The sequence below is a fragment of the Nannospalax galili genome, unplaced genomic scaffold (assembly GCF_000622305.1).
Source record: "Nannospalax galili isolate Female #2095 unplaced genomic scaffold, S.galili_v1.0 scaffold2161, whole genome shotgun sequence".
Lineage (NCBI taxonomy): Eukaryota > Metazoa > Chordata > Mammalia > Rodentia > Spalacidae > Nannospalax > Nannospalax galili.
The window spans coordinates 16,786-37,240 of record NW_008344208.1 but is presented as its reverse complement, the minus strand read 5'-3'; the positions used below and the strand labels follow the sequence as shown (position 1 = coordinate 37,240).

Sequence of the window (20,455 nt, the reverse complement as noted above, 5' to 3'; positions counted from 1 at the left end):
AGACTATACGGTTAGAAAATAAAATAAATAATTAGAATGTTCTTTCCAAAATCAAAAGTCTCCTTTCTGTACAAATTCCTCACTATATAATATTAGGATGGACTTGGAGAAACAACACAAAAGAGGGTACTTCCCTCCATTCCATCCAGTGGGAGCAGTAAATCAGAGCCGTGTTCCCAATACATTAAGACAAAACACCTCCTGGGCATCTAGGTTACAAAACATGATGCCTAAGCTTTCCATTGTTTTCAAAGATTTGAAAAATAAATTAAAATGAAAATGGATTGATTTAATGCAATCTGGACAAACATTGGAGGAAGGAAAATCAATTTGCTCCCCAATGCTTAAAATCATCTTATAATTATTATAAAATCATATACTGGTAATAGAATTTTGATATATGGGAAGGTGTGGGAAGTTGGATGGTGCATTCCTAGGGAGAAAGTGACCAGCTAGGTTTTCTCTGTTCTCTATTACACGGATTGCGATGGTAGGTCTAATGCAGGCTGCTGTTGTTAGTTTATTCCTTTGATAAAGAGTGGAAGACTTCCCAACGTTCTTTTCTTGGTATTCTTGACCTCCCAGTTGTTGCATAACTGACAAAATCACTGATTTTCTATGTGTAAAGTTCACACGGCGACAGGTGAAGAGCGGGAAGTCAGTGTTTCGCTTTAAGATATATCTGCTCCAGCCATGAATTCACCATAATAATAATCACAGCAGGAGACACTTTCCTTGATCTCAGTGACTGTCCTGTAAAATGTGTTTGTGAATTGCCAAGGCAATCAAGATGTGTTGCAGAAAGAAAAAGCAGAAAATGGTTTCATTCGAAGGGTAGTACAGTGGAAGTATGCTGACCTAAAGGCTAGCTCTTCCAAAATATTAGTAGCATGCTAAGGTGATGCTCCCGTGCCTGTCAGAAGTTCCAAGGGATGAAAAGGAGCTTTATTGGAAAAGACACAAAAACAGTGGTCTCCTGCTGTGCTACTGAGGGCTGGTGCTGTGGTGCATGCCAGATCAATGGTAATCAATCCATGACGAGTCAAAGCGCACTTGGAGCACTGAACTGCAGAGGCTGGATTTGAACACAGTGCAATCAACATGACCAGAAGTAGATTTTCCTACTTTGGGTAACTATCCTCTACCTGATATGCAAAGTGCTTTTCTCCAGTAGTGAAACTGTGCTTATTTTAGATTTGTTCCCAGGACTCATGTCATGCGCCAAAGGTTGAAAGTTGTATCTGGTGTTATGACTGTAAGGGGAACATGTTTGGGGGGAAAAGGTGCCTCTGTGGGTGGAAAGTTTTCACAGAGCCTTGGATACTTTCACAGACAGGTCTGCCTGACAAACAGATAGTGGCCACAGGGAAACCTGGAGGCAATGTGGACCAGGGAATGTTTTGACAAAGCAGCTGGGGTGACAGGTGGGTCAAGCATTTTGAGTCTAGCCCCACTGCTCACCAGACAATGAAGCCAAATGGTTCATTACATTACAGTGCTGTAAAAATGGAAGGGACTCCAAAGCACTCTGGTACTCAACACTGAACTTTGGAGGAGATAACTGAAGTAAGTATTGGAATCTTCGTTTTCTTAAATTATGTTGAAACCATGAAAAAATCTCTTTAGGTATTGAATGCAAATATCACAATATACTTTTACTCATGGCCTTTAAATGATTGGACGCATGCTCTGCAAACTTTCATCATGATATGCTAGTTTCTACTGTCTCACAGGTATGAAAATTATCTATCAAAACAGTAAATCTAGTGTATGATATTTTTCAGGAAGACACTATACATGAGTAGGAAAATGTATAATCACAAGCATGAGGGGATCGAGGAATTCTGAGTGTCAATGTGGTTATCATACTTTAATTAAATGGTTATTAAGGGCAAGCTGTTGCCCCCTATCCAAAAGAATGTAATCTTCATCTGGGTGGAGACATGCTAGTCTCCTCCCTTAAAATCGAACCCAGTTTGGGATGCCAATCATCTGCCCAAGAAGACTACCTCTCAGGAAAGCAAGTTCATCTTAAATCATGCTTAAGTGTGACTGATGGGTGTAATAATTAGCCCTTTAATGAGGTAATGTGCTTTTCCTTCACAGACTTCCCACTCGAAAGCATCGGTAGCACAGTCTCTTTGAACTGCTACAAGGTTCTCTTGGGTTTGCCCTGCAGGCTGAGTCTGACTTGGTCCTGACGTTCCCTTTTCTTTTCTCTTCTGTCTGTTTTGTATGTACCAGACCCTAAGTATACTTTTCCTGTCTGTGTAAGGTTTCTTATTCTTTCTCTGAAGCTTCTCTCCCTGGCATGTGACTGTCCTGTCTGACCTCCATGGTTGTGCCAATCAAATGAAATGGTTCTTGTCTCCCTCCTAAGTTCCCATCTGTGACTCTATAAGAAAGTTTTCCTAAAACTCCTTTCTGTGGTCTGTGAATTTCATCCTTCAGTCTGCAAGGGCAGCAATGGGGAAGTCACTAACTTGGGATGGCTCCAGAGGCTAAGAAGTTTCTATGACCCATCTCAAAATACTCCTCAAAAACACTCCAATATTTGCCTTTATTTCAAGGTTAGACTCACAGAACCAAAATGATCACAGGTCAGCAAGAAGATAACTACATGTGAGATGAAATATAATTTCCCAGACCAACATGGTTGCTTTGCCTTTAAAATAAAGTTATTAATATTTGATAGAATTCTTTCAGATAGTAACAGGAAGACAACCTACTCACCATAAAAACATTTTTACATGAGCATAGTCCATAATTTTACCGCCATAAATTTATAGCACATAGTAATAACAAGTCCCAATCTCCTGCTTTCCTCATCATTCAAATGGAGTGAGTCAAATTCCAAAGTTAGGACATATACCAAATTCACTGTTTTAACAAGTATTAACCTGACATTAGATATCCCACAGTACTTGTGACACAGTACTTGTGACAACAGTATGTGCAAAACCAAGTTACACAAAATCCCAGCATGGATGGGGAAGCTGGGCACGTAACCCCAGCACTGCGTGGGGCACTCTCTGCTGCTGGGGAGGGAGAATCTACTTTTTAAAATATTTTTTATTATTTTTATTTTATGTGTATGAACGTATTGCCTGCATGTGTGTAAGTGCACCTGTGTTGTGCAATGCCCATGGAGGTCAGAAGTGGGTGTCAGATCTTCTGGAACTGGAGTTATACATGGCTGTTAGGATGCTGGGGTCCAAACTTGGGTCCTCTGCAAGAGCAGCCAGTGCTCTTAACAACCGAGCCATCTCACCAGCCTGAAAATCAATGTTTTATGTTTATGACACTGAGTAGGTTGACCAAGATCCTGGGAATGGACCCACACCCAAGAGCATTTGGTGAACACAAATTAGACTCAGTAGGCCTCTAAAATCCTAATCATAAGGACGTGATGTAGTGCAGACAGAGGAGTATAGTAGGGGTGGAGATTATGGAGGAAGCCTGAAATGATCAAAATACGTTTTGTGAAAGTCTCAAAGATTAAATAAAATATTTAACTAAAAAATGACAAGAATACAAATAAAAACAAAAATGTAGTACAATTTCCCTGAGGATGAAGCAATGTGGTGTTTTTTACAGAGTAAAAGTCATTTATTCAGTGTAACCACACGGGGAGGACAGAGAAATGAGAGATGTAGTGAACCCCAAATTCACTTTCTGGATTCTATGAGGTTTAAGTTTCAACAGAAGTCAAGAGTTACGCACAAATAATCAATCCTGGTTATGGTGTGGTCTCGTCCATCATTAATCCTTCTTGTCTGCCTCGGGTCTGTCCCGCAAGGTGGTTCGGCAAGTATCAGAACTCTTTATCTTCCTGGGAGACAGATTACTCCTCTGGTTGGCACCATGGCTTTCATTTCCCTTCCCTTCCCACTGAATGAGATTCCTGGGTAAATTCCAGTGTCTTGGTGTCCATTGTATCAATAGTCTGGTAGCCAAAAGGAGAGCAACAGGCTTTCTCTCTCTCTCTCTCTCTCTCTCTCTCTCTCTCTCTCTCCTCTCTCTCTCTCCTCTCTCACTTTGAAGTGATATTTTAAAATATTTTATTGATTTGACAATTTCATACAATGTATTTTAATGACATTCTAACCTTTCTCCCCTTTCTTTACACCTGCCTTTACTCCCACCGGACTTCGCGTCATCTATTACTGTCAATTTTTGTTAGCTAGTAAAATTTGTGTCCCAAAATACTCTTCAGTGTGGATTCATCACCAGGAGCCAGGCAACTTACCAAGTATCTCATCCTTAATCAAACCAACTCTTCTTCTCTCAGCAGCAATCAGTTACCAATAGTCCCTAAAATAGGGTTTGGACTTCTCCACATCCCAACTTCCATGGTGATTTTCTCTGCAAGAAAAAGTTTTTCTAGTGAGAGCTGAGAGATGCATTAATCTATGAGTATGCCAATAAGTCATTAGAAGTCAGGTTAATGCTATGCCCATTTAATAGAATAATAATAGTATGTTCTCCCCTACAGCCTGCACCCCATCTAGCCACAGGTTCGTGATACCCCATAACAGTGTCAGGTATGGGCTCCATCTTGTAAAGTGAGCCTTGAATTCAATCAGAAAGTGGTTCGTTACTCCTGTAACATTCAGACCACTGCTGCACCGGTAGGCGTATCTTACCCAGGCCAGCCGTTGTAGAATTCACACCCAGGAAATGTTGGTAATTGCTTTTCTCTCCCAGAAGCAGACATAGCATCTTCTGGTACTAGGAAAGCTAGCCAGTAGAGTCAAATCCTTGAGGTCAGTAATAGCCAGGTTTCTCCCAATTTGTTCTATGAAGCACTTATGTAGTATCTTCAGCAAGAGAGTCTTGCCCTCAATTCTGGGCTAACCAAGGGCAATGATATGAAACTATATGGTTTGCAGGTCAGTGAGAACCTTTCAACCCCTGATCAACAACTCCAAAAGAGAGGATCCATTCATAACATTTGCCTTTTTATTTACTAGACTGGGGTGTCTGGTAAAGGCATTGTCCCTCCATTATAGGGCAACTTCATTTAATACATACGTGCACACACACACACACACACACACACACACACACATAAATGAATGCAGTGATATAAATGGGGAAAGGGAAATAATAGAGTAGGAAGTGCTAAATGACACAGAGTGGGAGGGCAGGCAGAGGAGGGACTGTGAGGAGGGAAAACCAACACTGAAGGCCTTTAAAAAGTCACATGAAAACCCGTCACTGTAGAAGCTTCTAAAGTATATACATACACAATATAAAAATGATCAAGAGGAATTACTTTATAACAGGGGACATTGCCCATATTAAACACCATAGACTAGCAAATAGAAGCCCAGTACCAGGAATGGATTTGATTTCCTGAAGCAGTTGACAAGGGATCCTATAGGTCCTCAGGCAATACTGTCCATGGCCTCTGCTCCTGGACACCCACCAGAACTGAATGGTAAAATCCTACTGCTGAAATCACTACGTCTGTGGGTTATAGAACAAACAAGAAGAAATTGAACTGCTATGGACTGGAAAGCTTCATCACTACCAGATCAATTTCATGGTGATGGAAAGTAGTATGCATGTGACCTGAGAGAAAGTAAACATCAGTGTTGCTCGTCTGTGAATACTGTGAGGTACAATAGCAACTGTCCTGGAAATACATGACCACTGGTGCAATAGTGGCATGATTGCTGTGGGAGTATCCAACTATTTTCTAATTGGACTTATAGTCCATTCCACAAGATGGAGGCCATACCTGTTATCTGGCATAGACGGGGCATAGGTCATGGGGGGAACCGACTGTTATTATCCTGCAAAGTGGGCACAGTATTAAAACCAACCTCTAATGACTTATCCTTGTAACCATAAATTAATGCATCTCTCAGTTCCCACCAGAGAAGATTCCTCTTTAGGAGATGGTGGCTAACACAGACTCACAACTGGTCCGCATACAGAGAATAAGAGATTGTAAAAGTCTTATCCCTGAATAGGACACCTATATCCATCCTCTGCCTCCTAAGGCACAGCTATCATTGCAGAAGAGGGGGAGAAAGAATGTAAGCATCAGAGGTGGTGGATGATCACAGGAAACAGAGTTTTCCAGACAGCTGGGCAGGTACTCATATGAACTCACAGCAATGGTAACAGTTTGCACAAGACCCAAGTAAACTCAAACCAGAGAGAAGTCTCAGCGTAGAAGTGAGGAGGCCCCAAAACTATTTGAGGAACCCTTGGTAACCAATAGCTGCTGGGATAGGGGAGTCAGTCTTTTTTAATGGTGTGACACTGGGTAGGTTAACCGGGATCCAGTGGATGGACCCACATCAAAGGGCATTAGGGAACACAAATTTGAATATAGATAGATGATAGATAGATAGATAGATAGATAGATAGATAGATAGATAGATAGATAGATAGATAGATGATAGATAGATATTTTCCCATATATATATATTCCCATATATATTCCTATATTTTTCCCACATATATATGGGTATATGAAATTAATTGGTAAAGGTAAGTAAGGGCAAGATGCAGATAGGAAAGGTGGCTTAAATATAATCAATTATATTGTATGAAATTTTAAAAAGTTTAATAAAATTTTTAAAGCACTTTTATGGTAGTAGGTGTTTATATTGCCTTTTAAAAAGGCCTTTAAATCTGGCTGTCCCTACCCATACCCCTCCCCTCTGCCCTGACAGCCCATTTCCTACCTTACCCAACATCTTTAAAATGAAATAAACCTATTCTTAAGATTTTTGATATTAGTTCTATGTCATTATTGAACAGAGGCCTTTACCACCACACTGAGTGATTTATTGGAAGTTTAAAATCCCTGTGTGATAAAAACACGTATAATATTGAAAATTTTATATTGTATAAAATTGAACTGAATTTTATTTCTAAATGCCTTCCTGATAAATGACAATCTTCTCTGTTGAAAACACCCATAAAATGAGAATAATTTTTAATGGGAAGAACAATGAGGTTCAATGATTTTGACAAGTAATAACTTAGCTATAAAGTATATATAGGTCTTACCACACTCTCCTGCATTTTGAAGAAAAGAGGCTGAAATATATCATAGCAATTAATATTTTGCATTCATTCAAGAGGTAATAAAGGACTTGATACATTTGGAGCATGTTGTGCTCTTGTATTCTGATAGTGTTTGTCAAAGGAAGGGCTTGACTCATATAAAGCAGTCATATAAGGAAAGTGATTGGTTTGCTTAAACAATGGCCCTAGATGCATCATGAAATGTTATAATGAGTTAAAAATTATTATTGAAACATGACGTGCAGAATAGTCTGGTTTTCTTTTTCTCTAGAACTGTCGATAGATGAGGACAGGATACTTCTAACTCAGATGAAATATCCAAGAAATCAAGAGAGAACAGAAAAGGGTTTGAAATGAGAATAGACTTTGGAATGTGAAATAAAATGTATTATGAATGTCTAAAAATTAAGTCAGTCTTCATTTTTGTGAATAGTTATTCTTAATACCATGTTACTAATTTTTATTTATTTACTATCACCTTCCATTGGTCGATGGCCCACGACCCTATTTTTTGATACCATGCCTATCAAGATGTGGTTGGACCGTTTTTCATTTTCTAGAAAATTTTACAAATTCATGACACTTGTTGAAACAGATCCTGGTAATTCACCTTCTTTTAAGGTGATCAGATAGCGAGAAGAGTCCACGTCATGGCTTTCTTTAGGGAGCAGAGAAGCTGTTGCTCTCCCAAGCAAAGCACAACTCTCAAAATGGAATAAATCAAATGCTACCTGTTTTAACTTTTTATTGGGGGCCTACTAGGATTGGTGTGCTCCTAAGAATGCCTGTGTAACTAACTCTAATGTCATTGTTCCTAGACAAAATTACCAGCTTCAAAAGAATAGAAAAATAGCATCATTCCTGGTGTGAATGAGCACTAATGAATTGACTTCAGGATCTGGTCTTGAAATATTTAACAAGAAGAGAAGATAGACGAACCTAGTGAAGGAATGGAATGTCCCTAAAAGGTATTCCCTAATGTAGGTGTCTTAGGAAAACACGAGGGTGCCCCATGACAGCAGCATTTGCCACTGAGAAAGAAGTCAAATTGGAACCTTTATCAGCAGTAAGTCTTTGATTGTACCACGTAAGTTGGTGATAGAATTTCCCCCTTTTTCTAATCCTCTATCTCATCCTAAGTCAAAGGAATTGTTATCAAGAGCCAGCAACTAGAGATGCCTGTTGAAACTGACCATCTCTCTTTCCTGCTGTGACTTAAGCCACAAGAGGATGAGTACAATGTATTAAATAATTTCAATATGAGAGGAAGTTGAAACTAGACCTAAGAAGACTTACTAGACACAGCATGTAAAGAACATATTGAACATCTCTCAGAGGATGCTAAGGAAACAAGAAATGAGAAGAGCATTGTTGAAGGTAGTTATTAGAGAAATCTACAGTCATTTGTTTGTATCCTAGCAGATTCTCTGCAAAACTTTCTTAGTAGTTAGTCATAGTTGTGATAAATACATAGTCTGATACACCTATGATGATAAATATATTTTATCATCATTTAAAATGATAAATATTTGTCTGTCATTTCACTATCAAAGTTAGTTTTTAAAAAATGGCTGGCTTTTCTAAGATACTCCAAAATTTCCAAATCTTTAGTACAATACCTGTTCTCCTAACTGTGATTTCAATACTTGATTCTAATAACTTGATCCACATTAACGTACTTTGATTCTCATGTGCATTAAGAACTGTGACTCTTTCCAGTCAAACATACCTTGTTGATGTTAGAAAGACACCAGTGCTAGTTCATACATCAGGATTAAATGAACCAAAGAGACTGACAAGTTTTCTGTTTTCTTTTGATCTTTTATTTCTTATCAAAGACCCACTTTCCTCAAGCAAACATTCAAAGAGAATAAGATTCAGTGAAGCTTTGAAAAGATGGATCATTTAGCATCATCTCCAAACCCTGTGGAGTAGCAGACGTCTCCATTAACATGCAGACACCTCAGGAGCTTGAGATAAAGGTCAACTGTATGCATGTCAACACGCAGGCAGTAAGACATTTTATAAAGAGTGTACATGCGAACTTCTTCATCAGCTGCTTGCAAGTGTGCAAGGTCCGACCAGAGAGGGTAGCTCACATTTTCTTCAATTCCAGGATGAACCTAGGGATGAAAATGATAATCAGTTACTATTGTGAATGCTTGTATTTGAGTCTCCTTATCCCTGATGGTTATGTTTAAGTAAATGTTAGGAATGTAAAATTTCAGGCACAGTCTTGGATGTCCAGGTGTCTAGCACAGAATATTATAAATCGTTTAATGATCTGAAAACTAGAAGCAAGGCCTGCAGATACGTTTTCTGACATTAAATTGACACCAGATGAAGCCTGCCCTTCACAACTGAATGGATAGAGGACCAGGATGTTGTTTCTGAGGACAGACTGGTGTTTGGTCAAGGGATAGAAGAAGAGCTGATGACCGTTCTTTCAATTAGGATTCAGAGACTGGGAGATTGGGATAGGAAGGCCTAATAAGTTTTGGGGGGACATATAACACTGCCCAGGAAATATACTTTTTAAATTACAGTGAGGAAGAGGTACATTTTTTATGCTTATTTCTTAATGAGGAGACTGATACCAGATTGGGTGCCTGGATTTTGTTCTTCCAAATGAAATGTTTCAAATGTATCATTCATTGCAGAAGTCACCACTTTCATGACGAGAAAAGTGAAAGGAAGGAAAACTGCTCACCTTGCTGAGGATTTTCTTGACCCGCATTAGAAGCTCTTTGTTTTCCGCCTCGATGTCTTTGGCTCTAGATAGGATCACAGACGGGGCCCCAGGCATACCACTGAGCTCAGTCACTAGGTGGTGCAGAGGGACATTCCAGGCTTGGACTATACTGAGTGTCATTTTCAGAAAGTCATCAAGCTATAAAATGTAATCGAGCAAATGAAAATAAGGTAAGTCAAGTAAAGAAGGATTCGTTACACATGGTTTTTAATCAGAAAAATGAGCTAAATTACGTTTGCTTTTATCAGAAAGTACGCTTTTTGTGGAAAAAGATGTAAAGTTATAAAACTTAAGTCATCCACACACAATTTGGCAAAAAGAAACAACTTGCGTAAATAAGAACCATCAATTTCATCACTTTTCATCTGCCTGTAAGGTCTGTGTATTTGATTTTCTTTGTCCATGTGAACCCAAGGCTTTTCTAGGAAACAGTAGGTGTGTACAGGACCTAACTCAATGAAAATAGATGTCATCAGTGCTAGTGATGAGTAATTTAACTCAGATTCATCATAATAACTACATTGTTCACAAATTACGGTCATTGTGATTTTTATGTTATTCTGGGATTTCCATAGAGACCTAACATGAAGACAACCTGACCTGAATAAATATGGCTTCCTCAGTCTATGGCACTCTCTTATCTTTCCTCAAACTGAGGGACCCATTCACTGGCATATGCAATGGAATAACAGCGGCATGGCATTTCCTTTGATAACAGCAGGAATGGGAATCCTGATGCAATTTTGACTCTCCAGTATGTGCTGTGCTAGGGTGCTATAGGATATTCATCTCTGATTTAAAATGATAGCTGTGTTGGTGTCTTTTTGATACTCTAGTGATGATGAAGATGAAGAGCGGATGGGAATCCAATGGATATATGAAAACAGTATGAATGAAAGAAGGTCAGATTGTGATGTTACTACAGGTTGGTGGGAGTAATGTACCATGCGATAAAAATGATGGCTTGAGGGCTTGGAGAGATGCTCAGCGGTTCAGAGCACTGACTGCTCTTGCAGAGGACCCGGGGTCAAATCCCAACACCCACAAAATGGCTAACAACTGTCCATAACTCCAGTTCAGGGGACCCGACGCCCTCCCCTGACAGCCGTGGACATTGCACGAGACGGGTGCACTTATACACATGCAGGCAATATACTCAACATATAAAATAAAAGTAATAAATAAAATATTAAAAAGAAATGATGGCTTGAGATGGATGAGGTTCAGACGCCTGCTATGACAGGACATTCTGCTGGTACAAATCCCATAAAACTTTTCACACTATATGTATCCTTATCTCAGCTGGTATTTGTGTTGCTCAAACTGATGTGAATACACGACTTTGTAAAATGTAAACAACACAGGATAAGTCTCCACAGATATTTTCCCTTATTTTCCCTCTTCCTCTACTTCCCTTGTTATTTTCATATGAAAGTCAAATGAATTCATTTGAGGAGAAGTTGTAGCAGGGAGTCAGAAGGGAAAAAAAAATCATAACAATTATAGAGTCACCATGATATGTAAACCTTCCCATCACACCTGAGGGAAGGATTTCATTATGAGGCACACTCCGTAGTATTCATAAGATCTGCTTGTTCTGATACTTTCAATTAAAACACAGAGGAGCTCATACAAGTCATAGAAGAATTAAGATCTTAATTTAAGTTAAGTGCTAGAGGGAAAACCAGGAAACTCTTGAAAATCACAAAGACTTATTATCGTGGCAGTAATGTGAATTGCAGGCAATCGGGAACCATTCGTTAGTAATACAGACTTAATGCAATTATATTTGAAGTTATTTTGCATATATGTCCATCTATTTTTAAATAGGTTTGCCCTATTCAATTCAAGTTTTATATACAATAATAAATAAGTTCTTAATGACTAGATACTATTGAAATAACATCCTCTAAGTGAACAGTTTATGGATCTACTACAATATAACATTCGCTTTTGCTTACCATTTATCTACTACATAACTTGATTTTTCTTTAATTTCTCACTCCAGCTCCATTTTCCTGCAGGTGTGAGTACCATGCCTGTTACAGCACCAACAATAACACAGAGCACAAAGAAAGTGTTCTGCTTCAGAATGGGAAAAGCTGGGATGAGGACTTACTGAGATTTCTTTGGCTTCCTGGATGGTCTCTGGCGTGTTGATGGAAAGAGTGTGGCAGGTGTTGAGAGTGTTGGCCATGAACTGCATATCCCTGGTGGACCGTAACATCTGTAAAGGTTAACACAGTGGTTCAGTTGGTTGGAGTTTGGCAACTGAAAAACTGAATTCATGACTAGGACATTAATGCATTTGAAAGACGTGTAATTCTCCATTGGACACTGCATAAAATCTAAAATTGAGAAATTAAGAAAAAAAGAAATTAAGAAAGTGACCCTTTTACCTAATATTTTTTACAGTACATCAGTAACTTCTGGTTCTTCATCTAACCCTAACCTGTCACCCTTTCCCCAGGTTCTATCCTCTTGTATTCTCTCACTCTTCCTAAAGTTACTGCACCAAAAACCACAAAGTACTTTGAAGATTATATTTCTCTACACTTTGAACCCATACACACACACACACACACACACACACACACACACACACACACACGGTCCAAACCAATATTCTTTAAGTAGGCATTATAAGGTTAGCTACTTGTACCACTCAAAGTTAATCATAAATTTTGAATGCAATTGTATTATGACAAAAATAAGCATAAAAATCACCCCTTTCAGGAAATACTAAGCAATGAAGAAATGCAAAATATAAAACTATTCAATTAATGCTTGCATTTAACAAATATAAAATCATTAATGACTAAATTTATTTAAATGTATTATTAACATATTTGTTATTTAAAAGTAATAATCAACTATCTTGTGAAAGTTTAATGGATTACTATTAATGGTAAGAATTGAAAGATGCTGGTCTGGAATGGGGAATAAAAACTCATGAGCAAATCACCACACGGATTCATATTTATCGCCAGTGCAGTCACAGGTTTTCTTGATGCCCATGGTTGAAGAGAGAGAGGCCTTGTGTGTTTTTCCCTTGACGGTGACTGAGCTGATCTTGAATAGGTAACATACATTCATTAAGAGGAAAGAACCTATCTTTACTTCTAACCCAGTCCTCCTGCTTCATAGCCTCTAGAATTTCAAATCTTTAAACCATAATTCTAACATTTTGGATTCTGGAAAAATATGCTGATTTTTGTTTATTTCCTCCTCTTGACTTGATTTCAGTTAATGTCATCTCTGTTCCACACAACTTTCTCCAGGGCAATTCGACTTTATTGGATTTCTGTAGTACTCTAAGTGAAGACTGCCACTGGGGCCTAGCTCCCTAAATCTTGATCGGGAAATCAGAGTTCTTCCCACACACAGCACAATCCTTACAGCTTTATGTTTCAAGTATAATTTTTTAAAAGGTTAAACAACTTTAGAGAAAAACTTGGGTAACCACTTCACAGTTTCTGAGTCAGTGATCTGCTGAAGTTGTTGCATTTTCAACCTGTGTTCTCAGTGACTGACATTGCCTTTTACCTGTGGAGGTGTTTTGCCTGAAATTCAGTTTTTGATGCTTCCCTGTGGAAGTTCCAGTACTGTCATTAAATGAAGGCTTTGCCCGGGAAGAACACAGAAATAAGTGAGGTACTTACAAATTTATTGAACAATTTTGAAGAGAAGTCGTTGGTGAACTGAAACAGAAGGATAGGAAGGAATGAAAACCGTGTGAGTAAGAAGGCACCATGAATCCGTATTTATTGCATATTAAGACATATTCAGTAGGTGCCCATTGTTGTCCTGAAGCCTTGTTTGGTTTCTGCTCCTTCACCTTGAGTGACATTGAACAAATAACATATAGTCATCAAGAAGAGAGAACGAACCGTTTTCTTTCTGAAACTGCCCTCCCACTTAATGAACACAAGCAGGGGAAATTAAAAAAAAAAACTGAATATGTTAAAGCTGTAATGAAATGCTTCTTCTAATCATGTGGTTATTAAATTAAGAAAAAGATTGTTAGAAATTAGATGTTTCTGAGAAGCCAACATCTTTTGCTCTTATTTCCCCCTTGATATCATTACCCTTTAGATTATCGCCCTGATTCCATGCAACTCACTGAAATGTACTTAGTGGACATTCACAGTGTGCTGAGGTGATGTCAGTGAGGACCGGCCTCCTGCAAAGTGAGGAAATCAGAGCTCTCCTCCAGTTATGATTGCTGTGGTACTGTTTGGGGATTGGTTTTTATGTTGCAAATGTAAATTTAAGAATCTCTTTTAAAGAATAGTTTAACAAAGGCAAATGTTTAAAATCACTGAAATGGTAGAAATCTCTGATATTTTATGAGAACGCCTGTTCTTCTTGTTCTACTTTTCTGTACCACATACTCTCTTTTCTCTTTGAAAGATGTATTGGAAATATGTTTCACGATGCTTTCTGTCAGACCACAGTGCAATGCTATCCTGGGCTGCAGGTTTCATTGAGGAAGAAGCCAGAGGTAGGTGAAGTACTTACAAATTCCATGCGCATGTCTGTAGCAAGATCACTAATGTTCTGAGACAGTGTGATGGCATGATCAAACAGTTCCTGGAGGGTGACCTCCTCGTGGTCAGTGTCCTTGGCATGCATAGGCACAGAGACCACTTCTTCCCACAGGAGCAGGTCTGACACCAGCAGCAGCAGGAGTACCCTTGCTACAGAGAAACAGGAGCTACCTTGAGATCTGTTCAACTGAGGTTATAAGCGCTAATTCTATCTTGAGTGTAAAGAGTAATTTTATCTCCCCCCCCCGCAGGGCTTAACACTGTACGACTTGCTACTTTACATCAGTGACAGTGAATATATATTCCACTGTGGGAATATAATTAAATAATTTCATTTACCCAGATAAATATTTTCAGAACTTGAAATTTTTGGATTGGTATCAGTTATGATTCTGAAATTTTCATATACATGTAGAGCTTATGTTAATTGCAAGGGAATGCTTTGAAGTCGTTCTCTATAGATAATGTCTTGGGAATTTGTGCTGATTTTCAGTAGACAGAATCCCTAAAACTGTTTTCAGCTCAGTGTCTGTATTTGCATCTTAACCTGGACAACATGATACCTATTTGTTGTGACTTAATTCTCAATAGGAATAAATACATGAATGCCTTTTACTCAATACTGAGGATGAAGAGATTGTTCTTTTAAAAATGAAGATTCTATAAATTAGATTTAAGGACTCACAATAGCGATTGCATTTCCATTTCACTAAATCTTCAGATTGTTTTATCAGTGAGTTTGAGTTTCACAATAATCTCGTAGGTAGACTGGGCCAATGTAACACTATCAAACTATATTAACGCAACAGATTTCCAGGGTTAAGAGATTAACCCCAAGTCCTATTCATACTTTGTTCAAGACACAGAATGCCAGCCCTAAGGGCTTTTCCCGCTCATTGTCACATATTGCACATCATGGGACTTCCATGTGTATTTGGGTGACTTGGACTTTATCCATCCATGCTGGGGCACAATGTCACAGACGTATTACTTGTAAAGAAAAACTTTGACTCAGATTCTATAATCACAGAAGCCCTAGTTATCTTGATTTTTATCTCCTTTTCTTGATCTATATTGCTACCACTATAAAATGAAAATCTTGATCATGACTAGTGTTGTTTCACTGTATTTTTACTTTTCAAAGATAGACAAAAACAGGATTATAACTTCTAAATAATTTATACTCTCAATAGGATGAGCTTACATGGATGCACCCAGATGAAAATTTTATTTACATTTAGAGAAGCTAGTTGAAAAAATTTCTGTTCAATACAACCTTTGATGAATTCAATTGGAATAAATGCAAGATAAAATTAGGGAATTGATAAGATTCATTCATGAAAACTACCTTAAATCAATTACTCAAAATGAAGTAGCATACCAATCATTCTGTAGCATACAAGATAACCATCAACTGTTTATATACAAAATAAAATAAAAACAACTATATTCAGGTAATTCCTGTAGTTGAACACAAATTTTCAAAAACTCATGATGCTTTCTCAAATTAATTTTATGCACAGAAGATATTTAAATGCACAATAAGTGAGTGCATATTCCTTCCGACTATCATCTGAAGGATTTTCTTAGTCTAAGAGGGATGCAAGGAGCTAATGATTTTGCCCCTTCACTTCATAAAATCCAATTTATGATAGTTACCAATTCGTTTAACTTGGAAACATTATTTTCAACAGAAGACAAATATTAGCATAACTTCCTTCTTTGGAAACATATTTTGCATTAGTGAAATTGTCAAAGCTTTATATATGTGATCAGCCTTGTGTACAATGTCCCTATGCTTGAAAATATGATGAAGTTCATTCAAGCCAAGAAACTCGCGAAGGAGACACAGGAAAGAACATGTTATTTTTATCATTCTGCACTTACTACTTATTGAACCCATAGGCCCTTGGGGTTTCATGCATGTTATTTTTGAAATTTTGACATTTTAAGATGGATCATTCCTTGGCCAGGAGCTCTTCTGGCCATTCAGGCTTGTTAGACACATTGCAGTTTCTAGCACTCGTACTAGAGTACAAATAGTGCTCATTAGTACTCATGTTGCCTATTTTAGGTCAGTTAAGACAGAGGTGGGATGGAAAGATCGCAAGAGCCAGGGTTTGTGCATGAACGTGAGGAAACAAGCTTTCAGGCCTCTGGGAACTTGCACAAATGAGCTTGCAGCACAGCTGACGACATGAACCATGCCCATGCTGACTCAGTCAGACAGACCCAGCATAGAACTGGGGAAATGGGCAGCAGGCCCCAACCTTAGCAGAGGAACTGTTTCTGCTGGTGAAAGAGAGCTGATATTCTTTAAGGAAGAGACTCTAGACAGGCTGACTAGATTCTGGTGAATGAACTTGCACTGAGGTACCAAAGCTTACCCAGATAGGCCTTAACATATATGACAGAATGCAAGAAATATGGGGGGGCTATGTGGGGTATAGATAGGTGAGGGGATCTAAATATGATCAAAATCTATTTTATGAAATGCACAAAAAAAAACAAAAAAAGGCATTAAAAGATAATGCAAATGGTTGCAACGTGTCAGGGCCATGAAGACTCCCCTTGGAAGACACTGATCCAATGGTGTTCCGTGCATTTGCCCTCTAGAGCAATGATTAGAAAGTATTTCTCAGCTACATCTGGCTTTACTTCTCCTGGTTAAGCATCATTCCAGATAAAACAACCATAACACTAAATAGCAAAGTGTTCAAACCAGCTTTGTGATATAAAACATTCATTAGGAGGACGATGGGTGGTGAAAAGCCACTTACCGGAGGATGAGTTAGTCAAAGACCGCGGCATCTCTGAGCAGTCCCGCCGCAGTCTGCCTGTTGAACGAGCAAAGGCGCTTTGCGGCAGCCCTGCATCCCCACCTATGTACTCCAGCACAGCCACCCCAAGGCCACATACTGCTGGGTGTAGGAGGAAGTAATGTCTGGAATCCACGTAGAAGTTCCATGACTCTTCCCCCTCAGGGGCGTTAATGGCATAGTTACCATGGTTCACTACCCTAATTCTGTCTTTATTGTTTAACTTATTTCTGGGCTATGACTAGGGTTCAACTTATGTTGCAAGTCACCAGAGCCATTTCTGCTCCGTGATGACGGTGGCAATTTCATGATCTAGGTAAATAAGCTAGGTCCCAGGCCCTCATTCTTTCTTCCAAGTTCTTGTTTTATATTTCATTTATTATTTTTATTTTATTTTATGTGTATGAGTGTATTGGGTACATGTAAGTAAATGTATCCATAACATGTAATGCTTAGGGAGGTCAGAACAGGGGGTCAGATCCCCTGGAACTGTGGTTATGGACAGTTATTAGCCACCATGTGGGTGCTGGGAACCAAACCCTTGTCCTCTACAAGAGCAGCCAGTGCTCTTAAACTGCTGAACCGTCTCTCCAGACCCCTCCTCCATGTTTTTGTATAATTCAATAACCTCTTCTAAAATGTTCACTGAATCTTGGATAATGCAATGCATTTATTATATCTCAGATCACTGGAACACAAGGCCATGGTAACAGTCTCCAACACTAAGCAGACTAATCCTCGTGATTCTTCACCAATATCCATGGAACACAGCAAAAGTATTGGTCCTGGCCTAACAGGCAGATAAGAACAGTAACATAGGGTGTAAATGCACGTGTCCATTAACCTTTTTGGTAGGCCACACAGCATGAGAAACCTTCTTGTTGGAGCATAGACATCTTGTGTCACAGATTTTCAGTCAGGTTTACAGTTAAAAACAAAGATTCTGTTCACAGAACTCAGCTTCAATCTAACAGAACATGTTTCATTTCAGTCATAAGAGTTGCATTGCTATTGGATATGTCAGTACAGCTGACTTGGCTTGGTAGCTGTGTTAAGTTTGGCAGAGCACAACCCTTAGCGAGACTTCATAGCAGTGCTCAGCATTGTGTCATCTGGCCCCGTGGAAAGACAGCATTACCGTGGGCTCCTCCACCTCAGTCCGAGTAGTGCTTCTCTGTACCATGCAACCAGAACGCACGGCATCTCATGCGATGGTCTCTTACATCCAGAACATTCTTGTATCCCCCACACTGAATGCAGTCAGTTCTTCACATTTGGCCTCTGGGGACTCCCTGGTATACGATTTGTAGGAAGCCAACTAATCTGTTATTGGGATGACTCAGTAACCTGGTGGTTTTACTTAGAACCTATGCCTGGTACCTGATTTCAAATTCTTAATTTCAGGTTTTACTCTTCTTCTGAAAGGTTTTACAGATCTGCATGATACTAGACATGATCTGAATGTAATGTAATCCTTCACAGATAGTCCGCAGAATGTTCAAAGGGCCAACATTCCCTTCTGCAGACAACTACAAGCGAGGTTGAACTCTAATTGTTAGCAACAACAAAGACCAGTAGCCCTGTGGTAAACAACAGAAAGGTCCGAATGCCTCTTTCAATAGTTTGCTCATTAGAGCAACGTTCTATGCAAGTTTTATTCCAGGTAATAGGATATTAGCTCTACATACCACACAGTTGTTATGGTTAACATTCTGTCAACTTTATGGATCTATAATCAGCTAGAAAACTGTGATCAAAGTGGATATGGATGTATCTCTAGCTGGGCAGAGAACTGGGCCACGTTGCACCTATAGCAATGATTTTGTAGCAGTGGGAGATACAAGAGCAAGGGGCTTCTTGAAACTTGCCACAAGGTTCCATTGAGCTCCTGAGGCATGACAATGTGTGGCATGTTTGGAGTCCATGTCAGATCTTGAAAGATCATTGTATGAAGAAGTGAGGATAATTCTTGATCTGGTCCCATTCCTCCCTTTGGGAATGGCATTATTCTTTTATTACATGGTATATTACAATTGCATATCTTTGTGTTTATTCTAAAAGATCTCGCACTTAAGAGGTTGTCTTGAGTCTCTGAGGAAGCAGTGGACTCATAAATAGTATCGAGACTGTGAAGATTCACGGATATACTCATTGGATTTTGTCTTAACATGTTTATTAGCTTGTGGGGAAATGATGTACAAAGTTAAGGCTTAAAAAGGTAATACTTGTGTCATGTTGAAAGAAGTTAGGTGGTTAATATATTGCTAGATTTACATGAACTGATATCACCTCAGTGAAAAACCTATAGGCAGGACAGTGAGGGAAATTCTATATTGGGCCATATTAGGGGTAAAGACCCACCAGAAATGTGGACAGCCCCTTTACATGGGCTGTGTCTCAAACTGAGTAAGAAGGAAGTAAAGCACCAACGTTCATCTCCCTCTGCTTCTCAATTGTAGAACCACTGTAGCCAGTTACCATACCTTCCCTACCACGATGAACTGGGTCGCTTTCCACTACAAATCATGATTAACTCTCCTTTACCTCTCAGTGAGTCACTTAGGGATGGGGCTATGAGAGAACTTCAGTGATACGTGCCCAGGTGCAATGTGGCTAGCCACACAGAGCATGTCCACACTCAGTTACACATGCAGATTTTGTGGGATATAAGCTCTTTCCCAATTGTAGGCTTGGTAGATGACGCAGGTGCCAGGGTCATTCCTTTGATAATTAGAGAGTGAAGGGCTGTTCAACACACATGTGTAACTATTCTTGATCTCCCAGTTCCAGGATGCCTGACAAATCTACCAGTTTCTCACGTGGAAAAGGTAACAGACTGGTTGGTAAAGGGTGAGACTTCAGTGTTTCTGTTTAAAGTATCTCCTATCGAGCTAAGGATCCAGAATAGGATGTCATTGACTGTAGGAGACACTTTGTTGGATCTCAGTGAAAGAGACTGTCATGAAAAGGGGTTCATGAAATTCTAAAGCCATCAAGCTTGGTGGGTAAAAGAAAGAGCAGCAAAGACGGTCACTCAAAGGAAAAAGCTCAAATAATTATGGTGACCTCAAACAGAGTTTCTTGGAAAATGTTAATAGCAGGTGAGGGACTATGCATCTTCACCTCTGGGAGGTTATAAAGTCAGAGGAAGTATTCATTGATTTTAGGAAGAGATGCAAGTACTGGTTTTCTGCTTATTTTTAGAAAGCTAGTCCTTTGGCAAATGCCAAAACAATGAAAATCAATTAATGATAACCCCAGAATACATTTGTATCACTGAGTGG

The 20,455-nt window shown here is 39.1% G+C and overlaps 1 protein-coding gene across 1 annotated transcript; it reads right to left on the bottom strand.

Moving 5' to 3' along the window:
- Positions 1 to 8,951: 8,951 nt before the first annotated feature.
- Positions 8,952 to 17,192, bottom strand: LOC103739984 (prolactin-7C1-like). The gene is made up of 6 exons (XM_008840508.2): positions 17,133 to 17,192; positions 14,324 to 14,502; positions 13,465 to 13,503; positions 11,922 to 12,029; positions 9,761 to 9,940; positions 8,952 to 9,173 (listed from the first exon to the last, which is right to left on the bottom strand). The coding sequence occupies exons 1-6, from the start codon at positions 17,161 to 17,163 to the stop codon at positions 8,952 to 8,954; spliced, it is 759 nt and encodes a 252-aa protein (XP_008838730.1). The 5' UTR covers positions 17,164 to 17,192.
- Positions 17,193 to 20,455: the final 3,263 nt, after the last annotated feature.

Coding starts and splice junctions, on each gene's coding strand:
- LOC103739984 (XM_008840508.2), bottom strand. CDS start 17,163: ATGCCGCGGTCTTTGACTAACTCATCCTCCG. Junction 14,503..17,132: donor TTTGACTAACTCATCCTCCG/GTAAGTGGCTTT, acceptor GTTTCTCTGTAG/CAAGGGTACTCCTGCTGCTG. Junction 9,941..11,921: donor AGGAAGCCAAAGAAATCTCA/GTAAGTCCTCAT, acceptor TACATTTTATAG/CTTGATGACTTTCTGAAAAT.